The 19,458-nt window shown below is 51.1% G+C and overlaps 8 protein-coding genes across 8 annotated transcripts; 5 read left to right on the plus strand and 3 right to left on the minus strand.

Moving 5' to 3' along the window:
• Window positions 1-46: 46 nt before the first annotated feature.
• AFUA_4G08030 (MICOS complex subunit MIC60) lies at window positions 47-2,351 on the minus strand. The gene is made up of 4 exons (XM_746930.2): window positions 2,121-2,351; window positions 1,946-2,051; window positions 279-1,888; window positions 47-212 (listed from the first exon to the last, which is right to left on the minus strand). Exons 1-4 carry the CDS (start codon window positions 2,232-2,234, stop codon window positions 168-170), a joined length of 1,875 nt encoding a protein of 624 aa, XP_752023.2. The 5' UTR covers window positions 2,235-2,351; the 3' UTR covers window positions 47-167.
• A 78-nt stretch (window positions 2,352-2,429) lies between these two features.
• AFUA_4G08040 (Rab family GTPase) lies at window positions 2,430-4,346 on the minus strand. Its single transcript, XM_746929.2, has 5 exons — window positions 4,010-4,346; window positions 3,917-3,936; window positions 3,830-3,856; window positions 3,567-3,758; window positions 2,430-3,496 (listed from the first exon to the last, which is right to left on the minus strand). Exons 1-5 carry the CDS (start codon window positions 4,077-4,079, stop codon window positions 3,149-3,151), a joined length of 657 nt encoding a protein of 218 aa, XP_752022.1. The 5' UTR covers window positions 4,080-4,346; the 3' UTR covers window positions 2,430-3,148.
• An 80-nt stretch (window positions 4,347-4,426) lies between these two features.
• AFUA_4G08050 (putative phosphoinositide phosphatase (Sac1)) lies at window positions 4,427-7,365 on the plus strand. The gene is made up of 3 exons (XM_746928.2): window positions 4,427-5,049; window positions 5,103-6,838; window positions 6,902-7,365. Exons 1-3 carry the CDS (start codon window positions 4,842-4,844, stop codon window positions 7,076-7,078), a joined length of 2,121 nt encoding a protein of 706 aa, XP_752021.2. The 5' UTR covers window positions 4,427-4,841; the 3' UTR covers window positions 7,079-7,365.
• A 129-nt stretch (window positions 7,366-7,494) lies between these two features.
• AFUA_4G08060 (tetrahydrofolate synthase) lies at window positions 7,495-9,675 on the plus strand. The gene is made up of 3 exons (XM_746927.2): window positions 7,495-7,691; window positions 7,765-7,896; window positions 7,996-9,675. Exons 1-3 carry the CDS (start codon window positions 7,617-7,619, stop codon window positions 9,400-9,402), a joined length of 1,614 nt encoding a protein of 537 aa, XP_752020.2. The 5' UTR covers window positions 7,495-7,616; the 3' UTR covers window positions 9,403-9,675.
• Window positions 9,676-10,065: 390 nt separating this feature from the next.
• On the plus strand, window positions 10,066-11,695 carry AFUA_4G08070 (glycylpeptide N-tetradecanoyltransferase swoF; the record flags this gene model as incomplete). The annotated part of the gene is made up of 3 exons (XM_746926.1): window positions 10,066-10,562; window positions 10,649-11,432; window positions 11,498-11,695. 3 exons carry the CDS (start codon window positions 10,066-10,068, stop codon window positions 11,693-11,695), a joined length of 1,479 nt encoding a protein of 492 aa, XP_752019.1.
• Window positions 11,696-12,317: 622 nt separating this feature from the next.
• rtc5 (TLD domain-containing protein) lies at window positions 12,318-14,376 on the plus strand (the record flags this gene model as incomplete). The annotated part of the gene is made up of 2 exons (XM_746925.3): window positions 12,318-12,366; window positions 12,490-14,376. The coding sequence occupies 2 exons, from the start codon at window positions 12,318-12,320 to the stop codon at window positions 14,367-14,369; spliced, it is 1,929 nt and encodes a 642-aa protein (XP_752018.2). The 3' UTR covers window positions 14,370-14,376.
• A 200-nt stretch (window positions 14,377-14,576) lies between these two features.
• On the minus strand, window positions 14,577-17,241 carry AFUA_4G08090 (uncharacterized protein; the record flags this gene model as incomplete). The annotated part of the gene is made up of 2 exons (XM_746924.1): window positions 14,577-16,857; window positions 16,958-17,241. 2 exons carry the CDS (start codon window positions 17,239-17,241, stop codon window positions 14,577-14,579), a joined length of 2,565 nt encoding a protein of 854 aa, XP_752017.1.
• A 456-nt stretch (window positions 17,242-17,697) lies between these two features.
• Window positions 17,698-19,300, plus strand: AFUA_4G08100 (alpha/beta hydrolase; the record flags this gene model as incomplete). Its single annotated transcript, XM_746923.3, has 5 exons — window positions 17,698-17,807; window positions 17,873-17,946; window positions 17,999-18,199; window positions 18,272-19,069; window positions 19,133-19,300. The coding sequence occupies 5 exons, from the start codon at window positions 17,698-17,700 to the stop codon at window positions 19,195-19,197; spliced, it is 1,248 nt and encodes a 415-aa protein (XP_752016.2). The 3' UTR covers window positions 19,198-19,300.
• Window positions 19,301-19,458: the final 158 nt, after the last annotated feature.

Raw genomic sequence — 19,458 nt, forward strand, 5'->3', positions numbered from 1 at the left:
TAAAGACAGTGTCAGTGAAGGGAACCCTATAAGCATGGGTCGAAAATCCAGACAAACGAAATATCTAGTTTGATTCTAATAACGTAGAAGTGCTACTAAAGATACAGGTTCTCCGTAGACTACAGGAACATATACGCGAAATAGAAAGGGATCGCTACTCTTTTAATCTATTCAACCCTCAAGCACTGGAGGCGTGCCTCTGTCTCGATAACCTGGAAAATACGTATGTCAGCCTATCTATATAAATGAAACAATGAAGTAAAAGGTCCTAGTCTTACCTCAAGAGCCTGTTTTACCTCCAACACCCGACGCACGTCACTCAACCAGTCCTTGCTCAAAATCTTGGCCCATCCCTTGAGGGTGTTCATCTCACGAGCAGCGTCATCGAGGTTGCCTTCCTCTAACAAATGCTCGGTACGAAGAAGCACACTTTCGACGTCGTCGCTGCCCGCGACGGCGTCTTTCTTGAACATGACCTTGCTCAGGACAAGACTGGCCGCGTGACTGGCGATGCCAGCATCTTCGGGCAGAAGGCTCGCCTTGCGGACTTCATCGGCCACCCGACGGAAGCGCTCAATAATCTGAGACGTCGAAGGAATACCACGCTGATAAGCAGTTGGGTTGATCGATGCAATAGCAGCCTCAACGACCGGGTCACCAGCAGCCAGCTCTTTCACTGCAACAAGTTCACGGACAAAAGGCCTGGGAACGGTGGAGCGCTCAAGGACGGAGCGGACGGCATCCACAGCAACCTGGAGTTGCTGGGTCTTGAGGTTGGTATCGATCACTTCCTTCCAGTCGGTAGTAAGCTTTTCGAGCAGGTTGACATTGGCGGTCAACTCGTTCAACTTGCTTAGACGACCTTCACGTTCACGCTCAACGAGATCCTTCACCTCGTGAAGGTACTTGCGGTTAAGCTCGATGGCCTGTTCAACCAGCTCATTCTTGAGTCGCTGCTCAGCTACTTCTTGAGCCCTCTGCAGCTCCGTGTTGACCTTCTCCTGGTAAGCACGGGCGAGTCTCTCGCGCTCTGCCTCAAACTCCTCCCGATACTGAGCAGCGTCATGAGCACGTGCCTCCTCAAAACGACGAATCAGCTCTCGTGCAGACTCATCGAAAGTTGCATGGGCTTGCTTGATCTCCTCCTGGGCAGCTTTTCGCGCTTCATTGCGGATGGCGATGATCTTCTCGCCAATAGTTCGAAGCTCCTCCTTTGCCTTATTGACGGCACCAGAGAACTTGTGCGCGTTCTCATCAGCGCCAATGACAGTGATAATGTCGTTGAAAGTCTTGACCAGTTCCTGCACGACCTCTTCATCGCCTTCACTGACAGTTGCAAATTCAATGGGCGTCACTGCTGGAGCCGCGGGTTTCTTGGGTTCCTCCTTCACCTTTTTCTTATCCTCAGCGGTCTGTTCCTTGGCAGCAGACTCGGCCTTAACTTTCTCGACAGTGGCGACCTTCTCCTCAGGCTTAGCTGCGCCAGGCTTGAGTTGCGCTTTGTCGCCATTGTCGAGTGCGCTCATATGAGGACCCTTCTGCGACACATCAGCTCCAGATTCCTCCTCTGCAACCTTCCAGGAGAGCCCGCTCTTGCTCGGAATCGTAACCGTGTGGCCCTCATCCTTGGGGGCCCGGTTCTGGTTTCTCAACGTGTTGGGGAAGCGGCGATAGAAGTCACGTTCCTCAAAGTACAAAACACAGTCCTCGCCATAAGGAACGTATTCCGTGAAGAAATCGTGGAAGTTGTCAGACTTGAGCGCCAGAAAGATGCCGCCACCGTAGGCGAATCCAGACGTCAGAATCAAGTAGAGAAGGAATTTTCGAAATCGCCCGGTCTTACGCGCAGGCGCAGGGGGAGGCGGGGGAGGGAGAGGAGCCTCAGCAGCTGCACTAATTAGCACCTGGAACCATTAATGACTTCAATGGACGACGGGAGTCGAACCTGGTGATGGCTTGGGGACGGTCTCTGGAGGAATAGATGATTCAGAAGAAGGGGAGGCGGGAGTAGGTGCACCGGTGACGGGAGGTTTGGCATCAGCAAAGAATCTCTGTATAAGATGCCATTGATATTAGCCCTTATTCCCGAACATATCAAGGAGGGTAGCCTGTCGTCATACCTGGCCGGCAAGGCGGTTGCTTGCTCCAGCTTTCGGCAGCCATTGCGCAGCTGTCCGTGAGCGAGCTTGAGACAGGAGCAACTGTCTGCTCTGTGTGAACGAAGAGCGCAGCATGGCGGGCCGCACAACAGAGGAGGAAGACGCTGAAGGCGGATTGAGAAGAGGGGGTTGATGCTGGCAGAGGGAAAACGCGGACCGGAATGGAGATGATGCTTTTACGATCCGCTCCGACAGCTCTGCACAGCCATATCTATGTGGCTTAGTTTTGGAGGTCACACCGCCCAGATTCTGCCCACCAATCTACGGGGTACAGACTCCATGGTACGTATCCTAGGGGAAAGAATGGTGCAACTATTTTGCGTTTTGAACTGAGTGTCTACATCTGGTAACAATATTTTCTTGTTTCCTAGTACAGCTCCGCTGCAGATATACCTTCGTATGGAGCATTGAATGGCTACAAGTTGCGCCTTTTGTCTTTCGCCGTTAATGCGAAATCAAGCACACAGTGATCAACCTAGGTGCCAACCTTCAAACAAGGTGTTGAAATGAGAATTATATAAACATAGCATACTAATGTAACCTGGACTGAATAAAGAAAAGCGAAGAGTGACAAGTGCAGAACCAAACTCAGCCCATCGGAGAATGCAGACGCCGGATTCAAACCAGAAACAGCTAAAGACAAGATAAGGTGACATAGCGTAGGTACAGCCCTATCGCAAAACATCTAGAGCGCCAAAATCCAATCGACCCTGCAGCGAAGTGCGGATTCCGCAGCTAGGGATAGCGGATGTTCTCTTGGATCGATGAGACAGAGGCAGGAGGGCAAAGTATTGTTCATTCCATCTGAAGCTATTTCTCAGTCACTGAAACACCATTAAAGCATATTGCGAAGAAAGGCCGGCATCACATGGTCAAACTTGAGACAGGAAGATGCGGACCTCTCATATCTAGGCACAAGAAGTTGAAGCGGGGAGAAAAATCTGGATCTTGGTAGGGGAATTTGAGGACGATGGCAGATATTTCAGCAATTAGCAATTGCAAGCTCCGGCGCCCTGCGTGCCAGGTGCTTCCGGTCGCAAGTCCACACCGGGACGAGGAGTGGTGCGCAGATTGCGCGGGCCCGCCTGATCGAGAGGGAGTTTCTTGGCGATTGCGGCGAATAGTTCCTTCACATTTGTCGAAGTCTTCGCAGATGTTTCGAAGAAAAGGAGTCCGGCTTCGCGCGCATAGGCTTCGGCATCAGCAGTCGGAATGGCTCTCTTGTCCGGATGTTCCGTAACTAAATCCAGCTTATTGCCAGCGAGGGCAATGACAATATTCTCGTTCGCCTGTCGCTGCAACTCCTTCACCCATGACTTTGCCTTGTCCAGCGACGACTGTTTGCCAATTGCCCGAGTTAGTCTTTCAAAGTAGCCTGATATTAGAGAAGGTGATCGGGGCGCGTACAGCCTGAGTGATATCGTAGACAACAACAGCACAGTTCGCATTCCTGTAGTACATTGGAGCCAAGGACTTGTATCGTTCCTGACCAGCGGTATCCCATATCTCGAATTTGACCGTTGTGCTTTCGTCCAGCGAAATGGTCTGTGTTAGGAAGGCAGCGCCGATCGTCGACTCTCGGTAGTCATCAAATTGATCCTATGATATCCGTTAACATCTAGGCTGTCCCCATGGGCCATCAGGCACCAGAGAAGAAGAAGAAAGCTCACTTTGACAAATCTTAGCACTAACGAACTCTGGAGGATAAGATGTCAGCGACCGAAAGAACACCCATAGACACTATAAGGAGCTCTAACCTTTCCAACAGCAGATTCACCTACAGATAAAACATGGTCAGTAATTTAACTCAAAACAAATGCAGCAAGAGAGAACGAAAGGATAAGGCTAACCAAGCAAGACAAGCTTGAACTGGGCGAATCTAGCACCCGGACGGGTTCCTGCCGGCGCTCTGGAGGCCATGATGACTGATTTGGGAGAAGCACAGGGCTTAGGAGGTATCTTAGAATTCAAGCGCCGAGATCTTTGAAAGTTCCAGTGGTATAAAACCGAGGCAAGAGCGTTCTGGAAGATGGTTTGAGAGCGATGAAGGCGGGATCGGGATACCGGGGAGGTTTGATGGCGGGCTGCTGGTTAAGGCAAGGTTACTACTGGGGAGTCTTGTCTGTAGCAGTCTGGGACACAAGCAGATGACGAAGGGGGTCAGCCACAACTGGCTTTGCAGGGCCTAAGGCAACTTAATAACCTGCGGGGCGGTGTGGCGCTTCCAATAAGAACGTATTTATGTTAGTCCTACGTACCTGTAGTTGTAGGTAGTACCTAGGCAGTAATAGGTAATAATGCAACTTGCGGCCTCTGATTTTATAGTACGGTGGTACTAGTGAGATATTTTACCTCTCTTGTGTCTTGCCTAGGTACCTCAGGTTCGAGGGTGGGCCTTATCATTTGGGATGGACGGAGCACACGGTACCTTACTTTATCAACCATAGTGCTGAATGATTGTTCCCTTTCTCGCTGGGAAAATCATCTCCAGCCTTCTTCTTTCAGTCTCTCTTTCTCTTGGTTGATTACTATTTTCCCCTTTAAAATACATACACGCTATGCGTTGATATTCACTTCATTCCCTTTTCCGAAACTCAAGCTATCGCAACCTTCCTTCTGTTTAGTTTGACCGACCCATATCCTCTCAAGCCTCAGCCCCCTCAACACTGGGAGACATTGACAATGGCTCCTTCTGTGCTGCCCTTTCGCGACATCAACCTGCACGCCTCTCCCTCTCATTATGCATTCACTTCTCCATCATCACCTAATGCTCAGACGCTCGTTGTCGACCGTCCAACTGGCGACCTGCGACTTGCGGATGGTACCCTGTCCGGCGCGAAACGCATATCTAGCATCGCTGGTATCCTGGGTATGATCAAGCTCAAACTGGGTAAGTTAAATGTCATCTACGTCCTATCTCAGTTTCCATGCTAAGTGTTGCAGACAAATACATTATAGTCATAACAAAGGCCCAGCCCATGGGTAGACTTCGTGGACACATGGTTTACAAGGTCGCCGCCACCGAGTTCTTGCCCCTCCGTGAGCGTCCACTGCACGATCATGATGAAGACACCTACCTGGCACTGTTGAAAGAATTGCTCCGAACTGGACCGATGTATTTCTCCTATGCATTGGATCTTACCAACAGCTTCCAGCGTCAATCTCAGAGTGACCCCAGCCTTCCCCTGTGGAAGCGCGCTGACGATCGGTTTTTCTGGAATCGTTTCATTCAATCGGACTTGATAGATTTTAGTCTGGGGGCACATGATGCGACTGGTCTGCGCTACGGCCCCCAACCGGGAGCCGACCCATTCATCCTCCCGGTCATATTTGGAATGCTCCGTATTACCCCGGCCAGGGTCAAATCAACATCATTTACTTTTGCCCTTATCACCAGGAGGTCTAGGCATCGTGGTGGAACCAGATACTTCTCCCGCGGCATAGACGAGCACGGCCATGTTTCAAACTATAATGAGACGGAACAGATCGTGATACTCAATGATGCGGCGGGAGGGCTTTCTGGTTTTGCGCCGGGACAGTCTATGGCCAAGGATAAATCCGGTGGCTCAGGCCAGGATCTCCAGATCATGTCCTTCGTCCAGACCCGAGGAAGTGTACCCGTCTACTGGGCCGAAGTGAACAACCTCAAGTACATACCGAAACTCCAGGTTCGCGGAGTGGAGACAGCTGTTGATGCTGCACGCAAGCATTTCTCGGAGCAAATCAGAATTTACGGCGAGAATTACATGGTCAATCTTGTCAACCAAAAAGGCAGAGAAGAGCGTGTGAAGACGGCCTACGAGCAGCTGGTACGCATATTGGTGTCTTCCTCGATCGAGGACACCGAGGCCGATGAAAACACCTCCGAGAAAGTCCATGTGGTAGAGTCCGGTCAGAAGCAAAAAGAACTGGACCGCCTGCATTACATTTACTTCGATTTCCACAATGAGACCAAAGGCCTGAGATGGCATCGCGCTGAGCTGCTTTTAGAACGTCTTGTCGATGGACTCTCACGAGGCGGCTACTTCCGTGGGGTTGAAGACCCCGGTGCCCCTGGCGGATTGTTAGAAATTCGGTCCCTTCAGTCAAGCGTCGTCCGGACCAATTGCATGGACTGCCTTGACCGGACGAATGTGGTGCAGAGTATGCTTGGGCGATGGGCTGTGTCGCGGCAGCTCATGGACGCAGGAGTCCTTCGTCCAGGAGAAGCAGCTAACGATGATCGGGAGTTTGAGAACCTGTTTCGTAACATTTGGGCTGATAATGCCGATGTTGTCTCGAAAGCCTATTCCGGCACAGGAGCCCTCAAGACGGACTTCACGCGCACTGGTCAAAGAACCCGGGCTGGAATGGTGCAGGATCTGTGTAATTCTATTACCCGCTATATCCGCAACAACTTCCTGGACGGCCCCAGACAAGACGGGTTTGATGTGTTCTTGGGCACCTATCTGCCTCCTGATTCTGCTCTTGGCAACATCCAGCTCTTCGTTGACCGCAGGCCGCTAATCATTCAGTCAATCCCTTACATTCTTGCTGCAGGCCTGTTCATGATCTTTGTTTCCATTTTCACGAAGCGGTTGCCGGACTCTGCCGTCTGGCCTATCCGCATATTCATTTTTTTCTGGGTAGTTGTTTCGGCCTGGTGTGCACGCTTCATCTTCGCACATGGCATGCTCTATGTAAGTTTCACCTTTACACCATTGTTTGCATGGTCGTTCGTCACTAACATTCTGGTCATGTAGGTCAACTGGCCAAAACTGAATACTCCTACGGCTGGATCCGAAGGCTATCAGGATGCACTCATTAAAGCACGTTCCGACCCAATCGTTGGACAATTTCTTCCTGCACGAAGGCATCAAAGAGGTTACAGCAATGCTCGCCTGGTTTTCTTGGAAGAGGGTAAAACCAGGATTGAGTGATTCGTCCCCTGTTCTCTAAAATCGTCGTCTTATCCCTATTCGTCATAATAACGTATGTCCATGGCATATTCTCCTCTGTAGTTCTACTCTAGACAACTGTTTGCGATTTTCTTCTGTTTCAAATCATTTATTTTACTTATTAATCATATCAAATCATTCTCATTTTACCATTCGATTCAAGGTTCAAAGCTTCTCCTCCAGCCAGATGTAATTACATACAGGCTTCCTTTCCTTGCATAATGCGCCCTAGTCTTGTTATAGTTCCATTGGGTGGTCCGTATGTTCTAATTAGAATTAATTGGACCTACACTGCAGTCTTTATACTTGAAACGTGTCGATGAGGATAGAATTGGACTGACCCCACGTGATGCTGTTGATAGAGAAGGCCCAAAATAATCTCCGAGCGTTGGAGACTCGCGGTCTTACAGGTTACAAAAAAAGATAGGTAGATCATATAATCCCCTCACATCTCTGCACTCTGTGCTTTCCCCGCCCTCCAGGAGGGCTTTTCATATTCATCTCTGATGCGAGACTTCTCATGTTCTCCTTCCCGTTTAGTAATCAGCTGCGTTTTTTGTCCTGCTCATCATCCACAATGGCTCGAAACTATGAAGTAAGTAACGCTCTGGCGGTCATTTGTCTATGACCCTGCACCATTAATCCAATAATGCTGATCTCAGGACTAGGCTGCCATCTCGGCGCTGAATTTACTGCAGAGCAACTTCGCCGCCATTCAGCAGGTGAATAAAGACAGGAAGAATATGAATTTACGGTCCATTCCGGAGACCATCGAGTGGCTCCGACGCATCGGGTACAAGGTGCGTATTCATCCCATCTGTGATATTAGTTTGGCAGAGCCTTGCTCACCTAAAATACGTATGGCCATGTACTGATGGAATGTCTATAAAATTGTGCAGCCCTCTGATCTGGACCAACTAAATCTCGTTCACATCGCGGGCACGAAAGGCAAAGGCTCAACTTCAGCTTTTGTGTCGTCTATCCTTTCCCAATATACTGTCTCGCAGTCACCCGAGTTGGAAAGCTCTTCCCCAAAAATCACCAAAGTTGGGTTATATACCTCCCCTCACTTGCGATTTGCCCGCGAGCGCATCAAAATCGACAATGCCCCTCTTTCCGAGGAAAAGTTCGCTCAATACTTTTTCGAGGTATGGGACCGCTTGGAGGAGGCTGCTCGAGTGGCAGGGGAGAACCCTTCAGATCCACAGACGAAACCACAATACTTCCGTTATTTGACACTGATGGCATTTCATACGTATATCAGTGAAGGTGTGGATGCCGCAGTGATCGAGTGCGGAATCGGTGGGGAGTACGATTGCACAAACGTGATTGATCGGCCTGTTTCAACTGCCATTACAAGCCTCGGGATCGATCATACCGCTTTGCTTGGGAACACGATAGAGGAGATAGCCTGGCACAAAGGTGGAATTATCAAGCCAGGCGTGAAGGTTTTCAGTTCACCTCAACCCCCCAGTGCCGAGGAAGTACTACACAAGCGTGCGCAGGAGAAGGGAACGCAGCTGCAGATTGTGTCTGGGCATCGTGAACTCCATGGCGGCAGTGAGCTCAAGCTTGGCCTTGCCGGCGACTTTCAATATACAAATGCATCGTTGGCTGTAGCTACTGCCGCCGAGTTCCTTGCGAAATTGGGACTTGAAGATATCCCCCCGGACTTTATGGAGAGGCCTCTACCACCCAAGTTTCGCAAGGGATTAGAATCGGCTCGATTGGGCGGCCGATGCGAGACCAGACGTGAGAAAGACATCACATGGTACATCGATGGCGGCCATACACTGGAGAGCATCAAACTGGCTGGCCAATGGTTTGCTTCCCAGATTCAGAATAATTCGTCATCGAGCGCTGCAGCTAAGAGGAAGCTGAGGCTTCTGATCTTCAACCAACAAACGCGCGACAGTAATGCTCTTGCCCAAGCGCTCCATGAAACCCTCTCAAGTGCTCTAGGGTCGGAGAGCCCATTTACCCATGCAATTTTCTGCACCAACGTGACATACAAGGACGCCGGGTACCGACCGGACCTCGTAAGCATGAACACGAATGCATCTGATGTGGAAAGACTGCGAGTCCAGAACGGCCTCGCAGAGAAATGGACTTCCATCGACCCAAAGGCGGAAGTTAAGGTCTTTGGCACTATCGAGGAGGCCGTGGACTTTGCTCGGGAGCTTGCGAGACAGGAGAGAGGCCCTATAGCCCATGACGAGGCCCCTATCATGACTTTTGTCACGGGTAGCTTACATCTGGTTGGAGGTTTCCTTGACGTTATCGAGACCAAACCTTGTTCACAATAAGGCCACTGTCACAATTCATTACATTACTCAGGATCCGCATCTTTTCTGCCTGTCAAAAGGTTTTCAACATCGCGAAGATACCCCCATGGAATTTTTTGTCTTTGGTCTCGTGTAGAATCATACTCTTCTGGCCAGGAGGCGTTCGACCGGCTTTCAACAAGACCTCTCATTCTAAATCGTGCCCACAGTGGATATTTTGGTCTATTATTGAATTGAACATGAATAATGCATAGCGATTTGATACAATATGCACTTTCCTCCTATGTGTCGGAGTCAATTTGAGACGGATTGATGCTCAATTCCGTACATTTCTTTCCCGAGGTTTATTCAGATGTTGATGAGCACATGAACACTAAGTAGCTACGGAGTAGATCGCGGGAGGTTGTAAGACTTATGAAATGAGGTAACATATGCCCTGAAGAGGATACGTGTCACTTGATCCGAATCCATACTCAGTACCATTTGATTTTACCTAGGTGCTTGTAGTTAATCTAAACGCGACTTGAACTATAATAGTGGTCCCCCGCGAAACGTCTCCCACCATCAGTGTATATCTTAAGACTAAGACGTGGGGCCGTCGCTGAAAACCTTCCCGAAATCCATTATCTTTCGCGCCTTCGATTTTCAACCACCTCCCTCCTCGCTCTCCACACTCCAGAGGTAATGTCCGACTCTAAGGATCGCAAGGGCAAGGCCCCCGAGGGCCAGTCTTCCGAAAAGAAAGATGGCGCGGTGAACATAACCCCTCAGATGGCGGAGTCGCTATTGGAAAACAACCCCGCTCTCAGGAACGAGACGGCCGGCATGGACAAAGACAAGGCGGCGGAGGCAATGCGCAAAATGAACATTGCCGAATTGCTGACAGGCTTGTCAGTTTCCGGGAAGAACCAGAAGGATATGGCTTCGTACAAGTTTTGGCAAACGCAGCCTGTGCCCCGATTCGATGAGACGAGTACCGATACTGGGGGCCCTATCAAGATCATTGATCCTGAAAAGGTCTCAAAGGAACCGGATGCGCTGCTTGAAGGATTTGAATGGGCGACACTCGACCTGACAAACGAGACTGAGCTGCAGGAGCTGTGGGATTTGTTGACGTATCACTACGTAGAGGACGACAATGCCATGTTCCGGTTCAGATATTCGCAGTCGTTCCTACACTGGTGGGTGCACAACGCGGCCGAGGGATCTGTTTCTCACCGGCTTGGGAGGGTGTGGATTATTTGAGCGCTGACAATTTTGACCGTAGGGCTCTTATGTCGCCTGGCTGGAAAAAGGAATGGCATGTCGGTGTCCGCGCTACGAAGTCGCGCAAACTGGTAGCGTCCATTTGCGGTGTCCCGACAGAGATCAATGTGCGCAATCAAAAGCTCAAGGTCGTCGAGATCAATTTCCTCTGCATCCACAAGAAGCTCCGCTCGAAGCGCTTGACCCCAGTTCTCATCAAAGAAATCACCCGTCGTTGCTACCTCAATGGCATCTACCAAGCCATCTACACTGCGGGTGTGGTGCTCCCCACTCCTGTCAGCTCATGCCGCTACTACCACCGTCCTTTGGACTGGTTGAAGCTTTACGAGGTCGGCTTCTCGCCTCTCCCTGCCGGATCCACCAAGGCGCGCCAGATCACCAAGAATCACCTGCCCAGTACTACCTCTACCCCCGGTCTTCGCCCCATGGAGCCCAAAGACATTGACACAGTGCATGATCTTTTGCAGCGATACTTGTCGCGGTTTGCGCTGAACCAGGCCTTTACGCGAGAGGAAGTGGACCATTGGCTCGTGCACAAGCCGGAGACGGTGAAAGAGCAGGTCGTCTGGGCATACGTGGTAGAGGACCCTGAAACGCACAAGATCACCGACTTCTTTTCCTTCTACAACCTCGAATCCACCGTCATTCAGAATCCCAAGCATGACAATGTGCGTGCTGCTTACCTGTACTACTATGCAACCGAAACAGCTTTCACCAATAACATGAAGGCTCTCAAAGAGCGTCTGCTGATGCTGATGAATGACGCTCTGATCCTGGCTAAGAAGGTAACTACAGGGATCCACTGCCATTTCCCTGGAGTTGACTTACGAAGCTGACATTGTGTTGATAGGCGCACTTTGATGTGTTCAACGCACTTACGCTTCACGATAACCCTCTGTTCCTCGAACAACTCAAATTTGGAGCTGGCGATGGGCAGCTTCACTTCTACCTCTACAACTATCGCACCGCCCCTGTTCCTGGAGGAGTTAACGAGAAGAACCTGCCGGATGAGAAAAGAATGGGAGGCGTTGGCATCGTTATGCTGTAAAACATTCTCACCGCATGGACCATGCCTCTCGCCTCGTTGATGATCGCATCTTATACCTATTTCTCGCTGTGACATGAATTTGGGTATGCGAAATACCATGAAAATTTGCTTCTTACGATAACCCCATCTCCAATCATACCTGTGAGTTTAGATGATGCCTGAGTGTAGATCTCTTTTCACGGTCACGACGATGCCTGGGGCAGCGACCTGCCATGTAGTGGAGTGCCCCAGGCGCCAAGGCAACCCAATTATTATTGTTTCCGTGACGTCTGCATCACATGGACGGTCCAGACTATCTAGTGCGTCCTTTGCGTCAACAACCATATCGTCCATCCAGCCGATTAGCCTGGTGGACTCTCTCTGGTTCTCCAGATATGGATAATTATGAATAATATTGTCTTGGCCATCGATTCTGCAGCCTGAAGCTGACTGCTATCGTAAACTCCCATTCCTCTTTTAAGTACGGAGTACTCCGCATTCCACCGCACCCAACAGCCCATTCTACCCCTTCCTCGACTGGGCCGATGAGGTGTTAATCAATCGAGCGACTGTATGCACTGGAATCTGCACTGAAAATTGCTCCATTCTGTGAGATATCCTTTGTTCTATCCACCTGCTCAATATGGGTGTCGGCCAGTCGACTGAGCTTCCGGGCCACGTAGGGACCCCAGGTTAGTCTTGACCATCATCGTTTCTGCCTTCCCCCATTGCATCCACTCCTGGCAACGTACACTTCCTCGACACGATTGGCACCGGAAGAGAGGCAGATTCAAGCCAGTCTAATTCAAAAACAGAACACTTGAGCCATGTGCTGGCTGAGCGCTTCGCGACCAAATGTTTCACTCCGCTGGAGCTCACTCACTTCAAAGATAACTTCTTCTCTCGCGCAATTGATCAAGGAGGCTTGAAGTACTGGAACGAGAAGATCCTTTCAGACTTCCTCGGTATTCCTGACAGTAGCGATTCCCATTGTCCGCTTGATGCTGGACCGGTGATCTTCCGGATGGTCTCGTACTTGGGCGCATTCCCCTTTCAGAATACATTGGCTCCGAGTGTTCTGACCTTCGAGGCCATGGTAAAGGTTGCAGTTTTGCTAACAGAACGGTATGGGAGAGTTCTACGACGAGGGCGCAAGGACCGCATCAAGCTCTTGTTCGGAAGTCTCGCTGACGTTGGGAGACGTAATGTCAGCACGTCTCCAGACACGGAGGATGTATGTAGGGAGACAGATGATACTGTCAAACCGCATGTGACAGGCTTTGAGGTCGATGCGCCTGCCAACGATGACTACGGGGATGAGGATGAGGATGAGGATGATGATGATCTCGCCCTGGCGGCCTTGGAATCGTTGGATGCTATTGACGTGTTCAAGCACGACTCTCGTGTCGATAAGAAGGTCTATGAAGCTCGTATATCCGTCGCTACATTACGTCGTCTTCTGATGCTCTTTCTTGTCATTGCACCTTTGAAGACTTTGGAGCCCGTGACTTTGTATACCTCGGACCTCAACGAGGCTCGAATGGAGAGTATTCGAAAAGAGGCCGATACCATTCTGGCTGCCTTCAGTACTGAAGATTCCGATGGTGGTATCAGTTACCGATCATTCGCAAACATTACTTCAACCGCTTTACCATATCTCTTTGATCCATTGACGCCCCTTTTCGAACATCTTCTGTTCAGCAAGAACCTGGACATGACCAAAAAGAGTCGGTCTGACGCAACAGTAACAGACACGATTGAAAAGCCATCAGATAGTCCAGGACCCTCTCCATCGACAATCGTGCTTCCCGGGGGTTTTGAATCGAGTATCCTCAAGCCGAGTGTTGTATCTCATCTTTCATTCTTCCTGCCTTCTCCTACCTCGAACGCGAATCTACTCCGGGGCAACATGCGTCTGCATCCTGTTTTCTCAACCGCTGTGCACGGCTCATCATTAACCTCTTTCTCTCACAACGTGCTCACATGGAACGCTGGCACACTACTCCTCCTCGAGGGTGCTGTCTCTGAATCGTCCGAACATGGAGAGGGCATGGTTACGCTGGGAGCGTACCTTCCGCAGCCCTGGAAATCTGCACCATTGTCTCATTCTTCAACGAAGCCTTCTGACTCTTCAGCCTTGCCCTGTCTTTTTGAACTTTCGCCAAAGCATCAGCTTTTGCAAGGGAATCCTTCACCCTCCGTGCAGAAGCCCAACGCCCCTGTAGCATACTTCTCCACCAGTACGGGGATAGCGATTGGATGCCAGATTCCACCTCCATCCCGAAGTCAACTCCTGACACCTACGCCTCTTGGAGCAGGCAGCTTGACCGTTGACACCAGTCTCGAGTCTGCAACCTTCTATATGTCGTCCATCGGTCATAATGGCGTTTTCCTCCCCCCAGCTACTACATCAATGTCGGAAGAAACTGTTAGAAAACAGATAGACATCTACACTATGGAAATATGGGGCTTGGTTCCTGATCCTTCGGATACATCCTCATCAGACTTGTCGAGGCAGAGTCCAGTCGAGTTGCAGCGGGCGAAGTGGGAATTTGAAGCTCGCGAGGCTGAACGGAGACGAAACCTCAATCTGAAAGCCGGAGCTGGGGATCCTGCAGCGGAGGGCGCGCGATGGCTTCTGGAGACTGCTGGGTTGATCGGTGATAGGCCTGGACAAAGGGGTGGAAGCCTCTAATACTTCTTCCCGGGCAGTGATTTCTGTCGGCATGATCCATGATTCATACCGTGTCCTGGTTTGAATAGCGCACTTGAGGAGAGTTCCCATGCTATGGAGAAAGCATTTGATTTTGGGGTTCATGAATTCTGATGCTACAGAGGTACAGCAAACAGGATATATTATACATGATTTATGAGAGCTGAATGCTCGCCATAAAGCTCCTTTTCATACTCTTAGGGGCGTGAGACCAGTCGGGGGCCCATAAAAGTCCTTTAACTCCTCTTCTTCCTCTACTTCCTCGACAGGTCCATTGATGTTCTCGATCTCTGATTCCTCATCCGCAGCGTTACTCTTTAGGAACCGACTGCGCGCGCCTGAATTTGCGGCAGGAGCAGGAGTTCCGCTTTTTCTCGTGTCCTCGGGCTCGTGTTCATCCTTGTTCTCGCGCGGAAGGCGTAAGGCCAGGAATCCCTCGGGGGCACGTTCTGCGCGGTCCATTACTTCATTCATGTACTTGCGCACCTCATCTGCTGGCTTGACCACCCGTGCCAGAGGCTCTAGTATCTTCGGGTTGGAGCTGTAGATGCGTATCGTGACGGGTTGGTAGTACTCCTTAAGATTCGACTTGTCTGCATCTTCCTTCGACTCCTTGGATTTGTTGGAGTCGGGTTTGCTCGGAGTTTCCGCCTGAGCCTTCTGATTGCCTTTATTGTCTGATCCTTTAGCCGAGTCAGTAGCGGCCGTAGCGGAATCCTGATTGTTAGATAACTGAGCATTATCCTTCTCCTTGGCGCCCTCATCGGACTTGCCGTTCTCTTTCTTGTCTTTCTCTTTGCCTTCCCCGCCTTCCGCTGCCTTGTCTTTGTTCTTGTCCGCTTTCTTCGACTTGGAGGTCGACTTGCCCTTGGCTCGGGATGTGCTTGTCACTGAAGCATCTTCTATGGGAAACGGTGTGTTGGGGTCCACCTTCCGAATGAGCAAGAAGGACGCTAGAACCGTGTTTCCGCCAGGAAGCCATTCCAAAATAGAGTACTCCGGAAACAAATACCGGTCTCCTGAGCCTGCGTGACCTGAAGTGCTACTTCCGTAGGGCGTTAATGGTGAGGTAAACTCAAAGACAACCGACTTGTAGCCCACCCTAGGAGGTGGGGGAGGAGCAGGACGATAGTAGGCCGGAGACCCGTGTTGCTGTGGACGTGACTGTATTGAAGGAGACTGGCTTTGGAATGGCGGGTACTGGCCACTTGACCGCGGTGCTGGAGTGTGGTTCGGAGGAGGCTGGTTCATTGGTCGTACTGCAGGACTCGAATTTGGCTGATGAGGAGTAGAAGCTGCGCCTGGAGGAGGCAAGACTACCGCGATACTAGGACTAGATACTCCACCAGGGGGCGGTCGACTCGTCGCGATCGTTCCCGGCTCCTGTTTGACCTGGGGAGTAGTATCAGAGTTCTGAGCATTGGGTGTTTGAGGTTGCTTGGTTGGAGTTTGGCTGGAGTTCTGTACTGCAGACTTCGTCGCTGGAGAGGGCTTGGGAATTTGGACTTCCACTCGTGGCATCGGCTGCGGCTGCGGCTTAGCCTGTGATTGTGATTGTGGCCGATGTTGGTGGGTCGAGCCTGGCTGGGCCTGCGACGGGCCCGGCTTTGGACTCGGCTGCTCTGGTCGCAATTGCTGAGAGTTCTGCACCGGTGAAGGCTGAGGTTGTCGCTGTGGAACTCCCTGCTGTGCAGGTTGCGGCGTGTGGCGCGGTGTCTGCGATTGAGCACTGCCTGGAGCTTGCCCATGTTGCTGTTGTTGCTGTCGCTGTTGTTGTTGCTCTCTCGCACGAATGATCGCGTTCAGTTCATCAATATGAGCCTGAAACGCTCGAAGCTGTTCCTGAGACGCCTTGCTGCTAGCAACCACTCTCATGAGCGCTTTGAGATCAGGGTCTGAAGCAGCTCGCGTTGCAAGCATTTGAATGACCGGGTCCGGACTGGGCTTTGGAGGTTGAGAGGGCTGTGCTTGTTGAGACGCAGACGGGCGCTGCGCTGACTGAGGGGTATAGGGGGGGCGAGGAGCATTGTGAGAAGGCGGATGAGTGGGTGTTCGAGCAGGATGTGGAGGCGGATGTTGGCTGCCCTGGGGGTAACCTGGTTGTGGCGAAGCCGAGTGGGCGGGGGAGTAATGAGCGGGCTGACGCGACTGTTGAGGAGGTGGTGGATGTGGATAGGAATGGTACTGCTGGAAGTTGGGATGGCCATAGTGAACCATCGGCCGTTGGGGGGGAGTGTATTGAATCGGTGGCGGGGCGTTAGGATCTTTGACGGTGTACAGCATAGCATCGAAAAGGTGAGGCCCAATCGCGATGTTGCAAGGTCCAACTTTCAGCATGGACTCCTTGGGGGGATTTTTGCCTTCAAGCTGCTCTCTTTTGGACTTCTTGGGTTTGGTGTAGTATCGCTCTAGAATGCCGTCGCTGAGCCATTTCTTCTTCGATCGTTCGAGAGAGGCGAGAAGGACAGCACTGTAGGATACAAAGAAACCACGTCAGTTCAAGTCCGCACTCAAACAGATGCAATCACAAAACGAAGGCACTGCACTCGATGGAACCCGGAAGAACGCACCTCTCGGCAATTGACTGATACTCTTTGGATGAAAGGTCGGCGGGTTGCGGCGCGCACAGCGTTGGGAGAGCCTCTCCATCCTTGATCTTCGTCGGTAGGGGCTTCTCGATGACCTCTGGTTCAGGCGGAGGAGGTTGGGGAGTAGGAGCCACGCTCGGTGTAGAACCCTTCTTCTTGGAAGAAGAGCCCTGCTGAGCCTGAGATTGAGGTGCGGCTTCGGATTGCCGTCTCTTCGCGGAAGGCTCGCGACGGTCGCGGGTGGAGAGTCTGCGCTTCTCAGCCATGCTGAGCTATCACACACGGGGCAGCCGAGGAAGAACCTTGCTAGAGGAGATCAAAAGCATCTCCGACGGCTCTGTAAGTGGCTGCAAGGGAAGAGATGAAGGAAGCGAGGGTGAGTTGCGGAGAAGAAAGAAAAAGGAACGCGGAGAAACCACGGGCGATGAAATCACGCTGTTTTCTAAGATTCCTACTACTACGCCATCGTTCTATACTGCCATTTCTCTCGTTGTACAGATGTTTCACAGTGACTCCTAAACATGAACATGGTTATTTATCTATCCTGAGGTTTTGATATTGTATCTTCTCCCCGTCAAAGGCTTATCTATCCTCTGTTTGGTGGATCTCCAAGGCACGCTTCCTATCTTTTAGACCATCGCTCGCATACTCTGTTTCGGAAGCTCACATTGAGAGATATGCTTGCGTGCTCATAGGATTTGGCTATCGGATCCCACTTCACAATGGTTGAGTTACAACCGATCTTCAAGAAGGCCTACTGGACGCTGGCCGCTGGAGGTCTGGTCTATGTGAGCTTCATCTGCGCGCTCACATGGCCCAATGTCCAAAGATTGTATGCTTTGCTTATCCATATTTCTACGAACGCGACGACTAACGATTCTGGCGCCATGCGCATAGCGCCCTGTATGCGAACAAAGTCAACCCTGCTCTGTGGGAGGATGTGAACCAGGTCGAGCGCTTTGGGTTCCTGAGTACGTGGGAAGGCCCAGCTATCCATGGAGTGGTCGTTGTTGACTTGGCCAGAAACACAGGTCCAACCGTTCAATCTGGTTACCCCCGATAATGAGACAATCTATGGCTGGCATTTACTCCCTCTACACCTCTGCCGTGAGCACGAAGAGGAACTGAACGCAAACGAGCCATCTGGCCCAGCTGACGACTATACCCAGACCCCAGCTTTCAAGTTTCTAGCCCACGACCCTAACGCTCGAGTAGTTGTTAACTGTAAGCGCACTGGTTACTTCGCTTGCGACACAATCATGAGGTGCACATTAACTAATCTTTGTTCAACTGCAGTCCACGGCAATGCCGCGCATCTCGGCTCCGCTCAGAGACCTGAAATCTATCGCATGCTTCTGGGCTTGTCAAGTCCCTCCAACCCCGTCCATGTCTTCGCAATTGACTATCGTGGGTTTGGAGTGTCCACCGGCTCCCCAACGGAAGAAGGCCTAATTACCGATGGGGTCTCCCTCATCAATTTCCTGACCGCCGGTCCTTTGAACATCCCGCCTTCCAGAATTGTCATCGCGGGACAGAGCCTGGGAACCGCTGTGAGCGCCGCAGTCGCTGAGCGCTATGCATTTGGATCGCCAGATCCCGCAGCTGTGCAACCCGCCATTAATGATCCCGAACCGTTCGCCGGTGTGGTCCTCCTCGCATCATTCAGCAACATGCGCAACCTTATCGAATCCTACAGCTTCAAAGGTCTTACGCCGCCGATGCTTTCTCCCTTGATTGGGTACCCTCGCGTACAAAGATGGGTGAGAAGCCATATCGTCGACCACTGGGACACGGCTGCTCGTCTTGCACGCCTGACGGGCGTCGGACCATCGGCTGAGGAAGACGCGAAGGCAGGGTACAACAGCAAAAATCTGGATCTCGCAATCATTCATGCATTCAATGATGTCGAGATCCCCTGGTACGAAGGACGTAGTGTCTGGATTGCTGCCACTGGTGAAAACCAGAAAGACGCCCCCGGCACCCTTGCGTACCAGAAAAAGGAAGAGGGCGGTCCGACCGAGGTGAAGATCTGGGAGAACAGGTCCGGGAAGCACGCTGTGAAAACGGTTCGATGGGAACGTGTAGGCTACGGTGGTATGTCGCAGATTCGTTTCAATGTTCTTGTTCACAGGGAAAGATATAACTGATACATTCTAGGTCATAACCGTGTCGCTACTTTCTCTGTTGCTGCTCTTGCTGTGCTCAGGGCATTCGAGGAGTAATAGTACACTTTGATATTCCCCCACGACTCCGGAAATAGCTTGACAGTTAGCTTCTGTAACCTGTCCCAATATATACTCATTCATCTACAGCCATCACTTAGACCATGATACCTGTGGGAGGTGGGGGGACGTTCAGTAACACATTCAAGAACCCATAACCTACTTATGATTAGGATTTCCTTTTTTTTGCCGCTAAATTTCTATACTCTCAAAATCTTAGGTCATTTTGACATTGTGAATACCGTGCCTACCCCTATCCCT

Source organism: Aspergillus fumigatus, chromosome 4, assembly GCF_000002655.1.
Source record: "Aspergillus fumigatus Af293 chromosome 4, whole genome shotgun sequence".
NCBI classification, from domain to species: domain Eukaryota; kingdom Fungi; phylum Ascomycota; class Eurotiomycetes; order Eurotiales; family Aspergillaceae; genus Aspergillus; species Aspergillus fumigatus.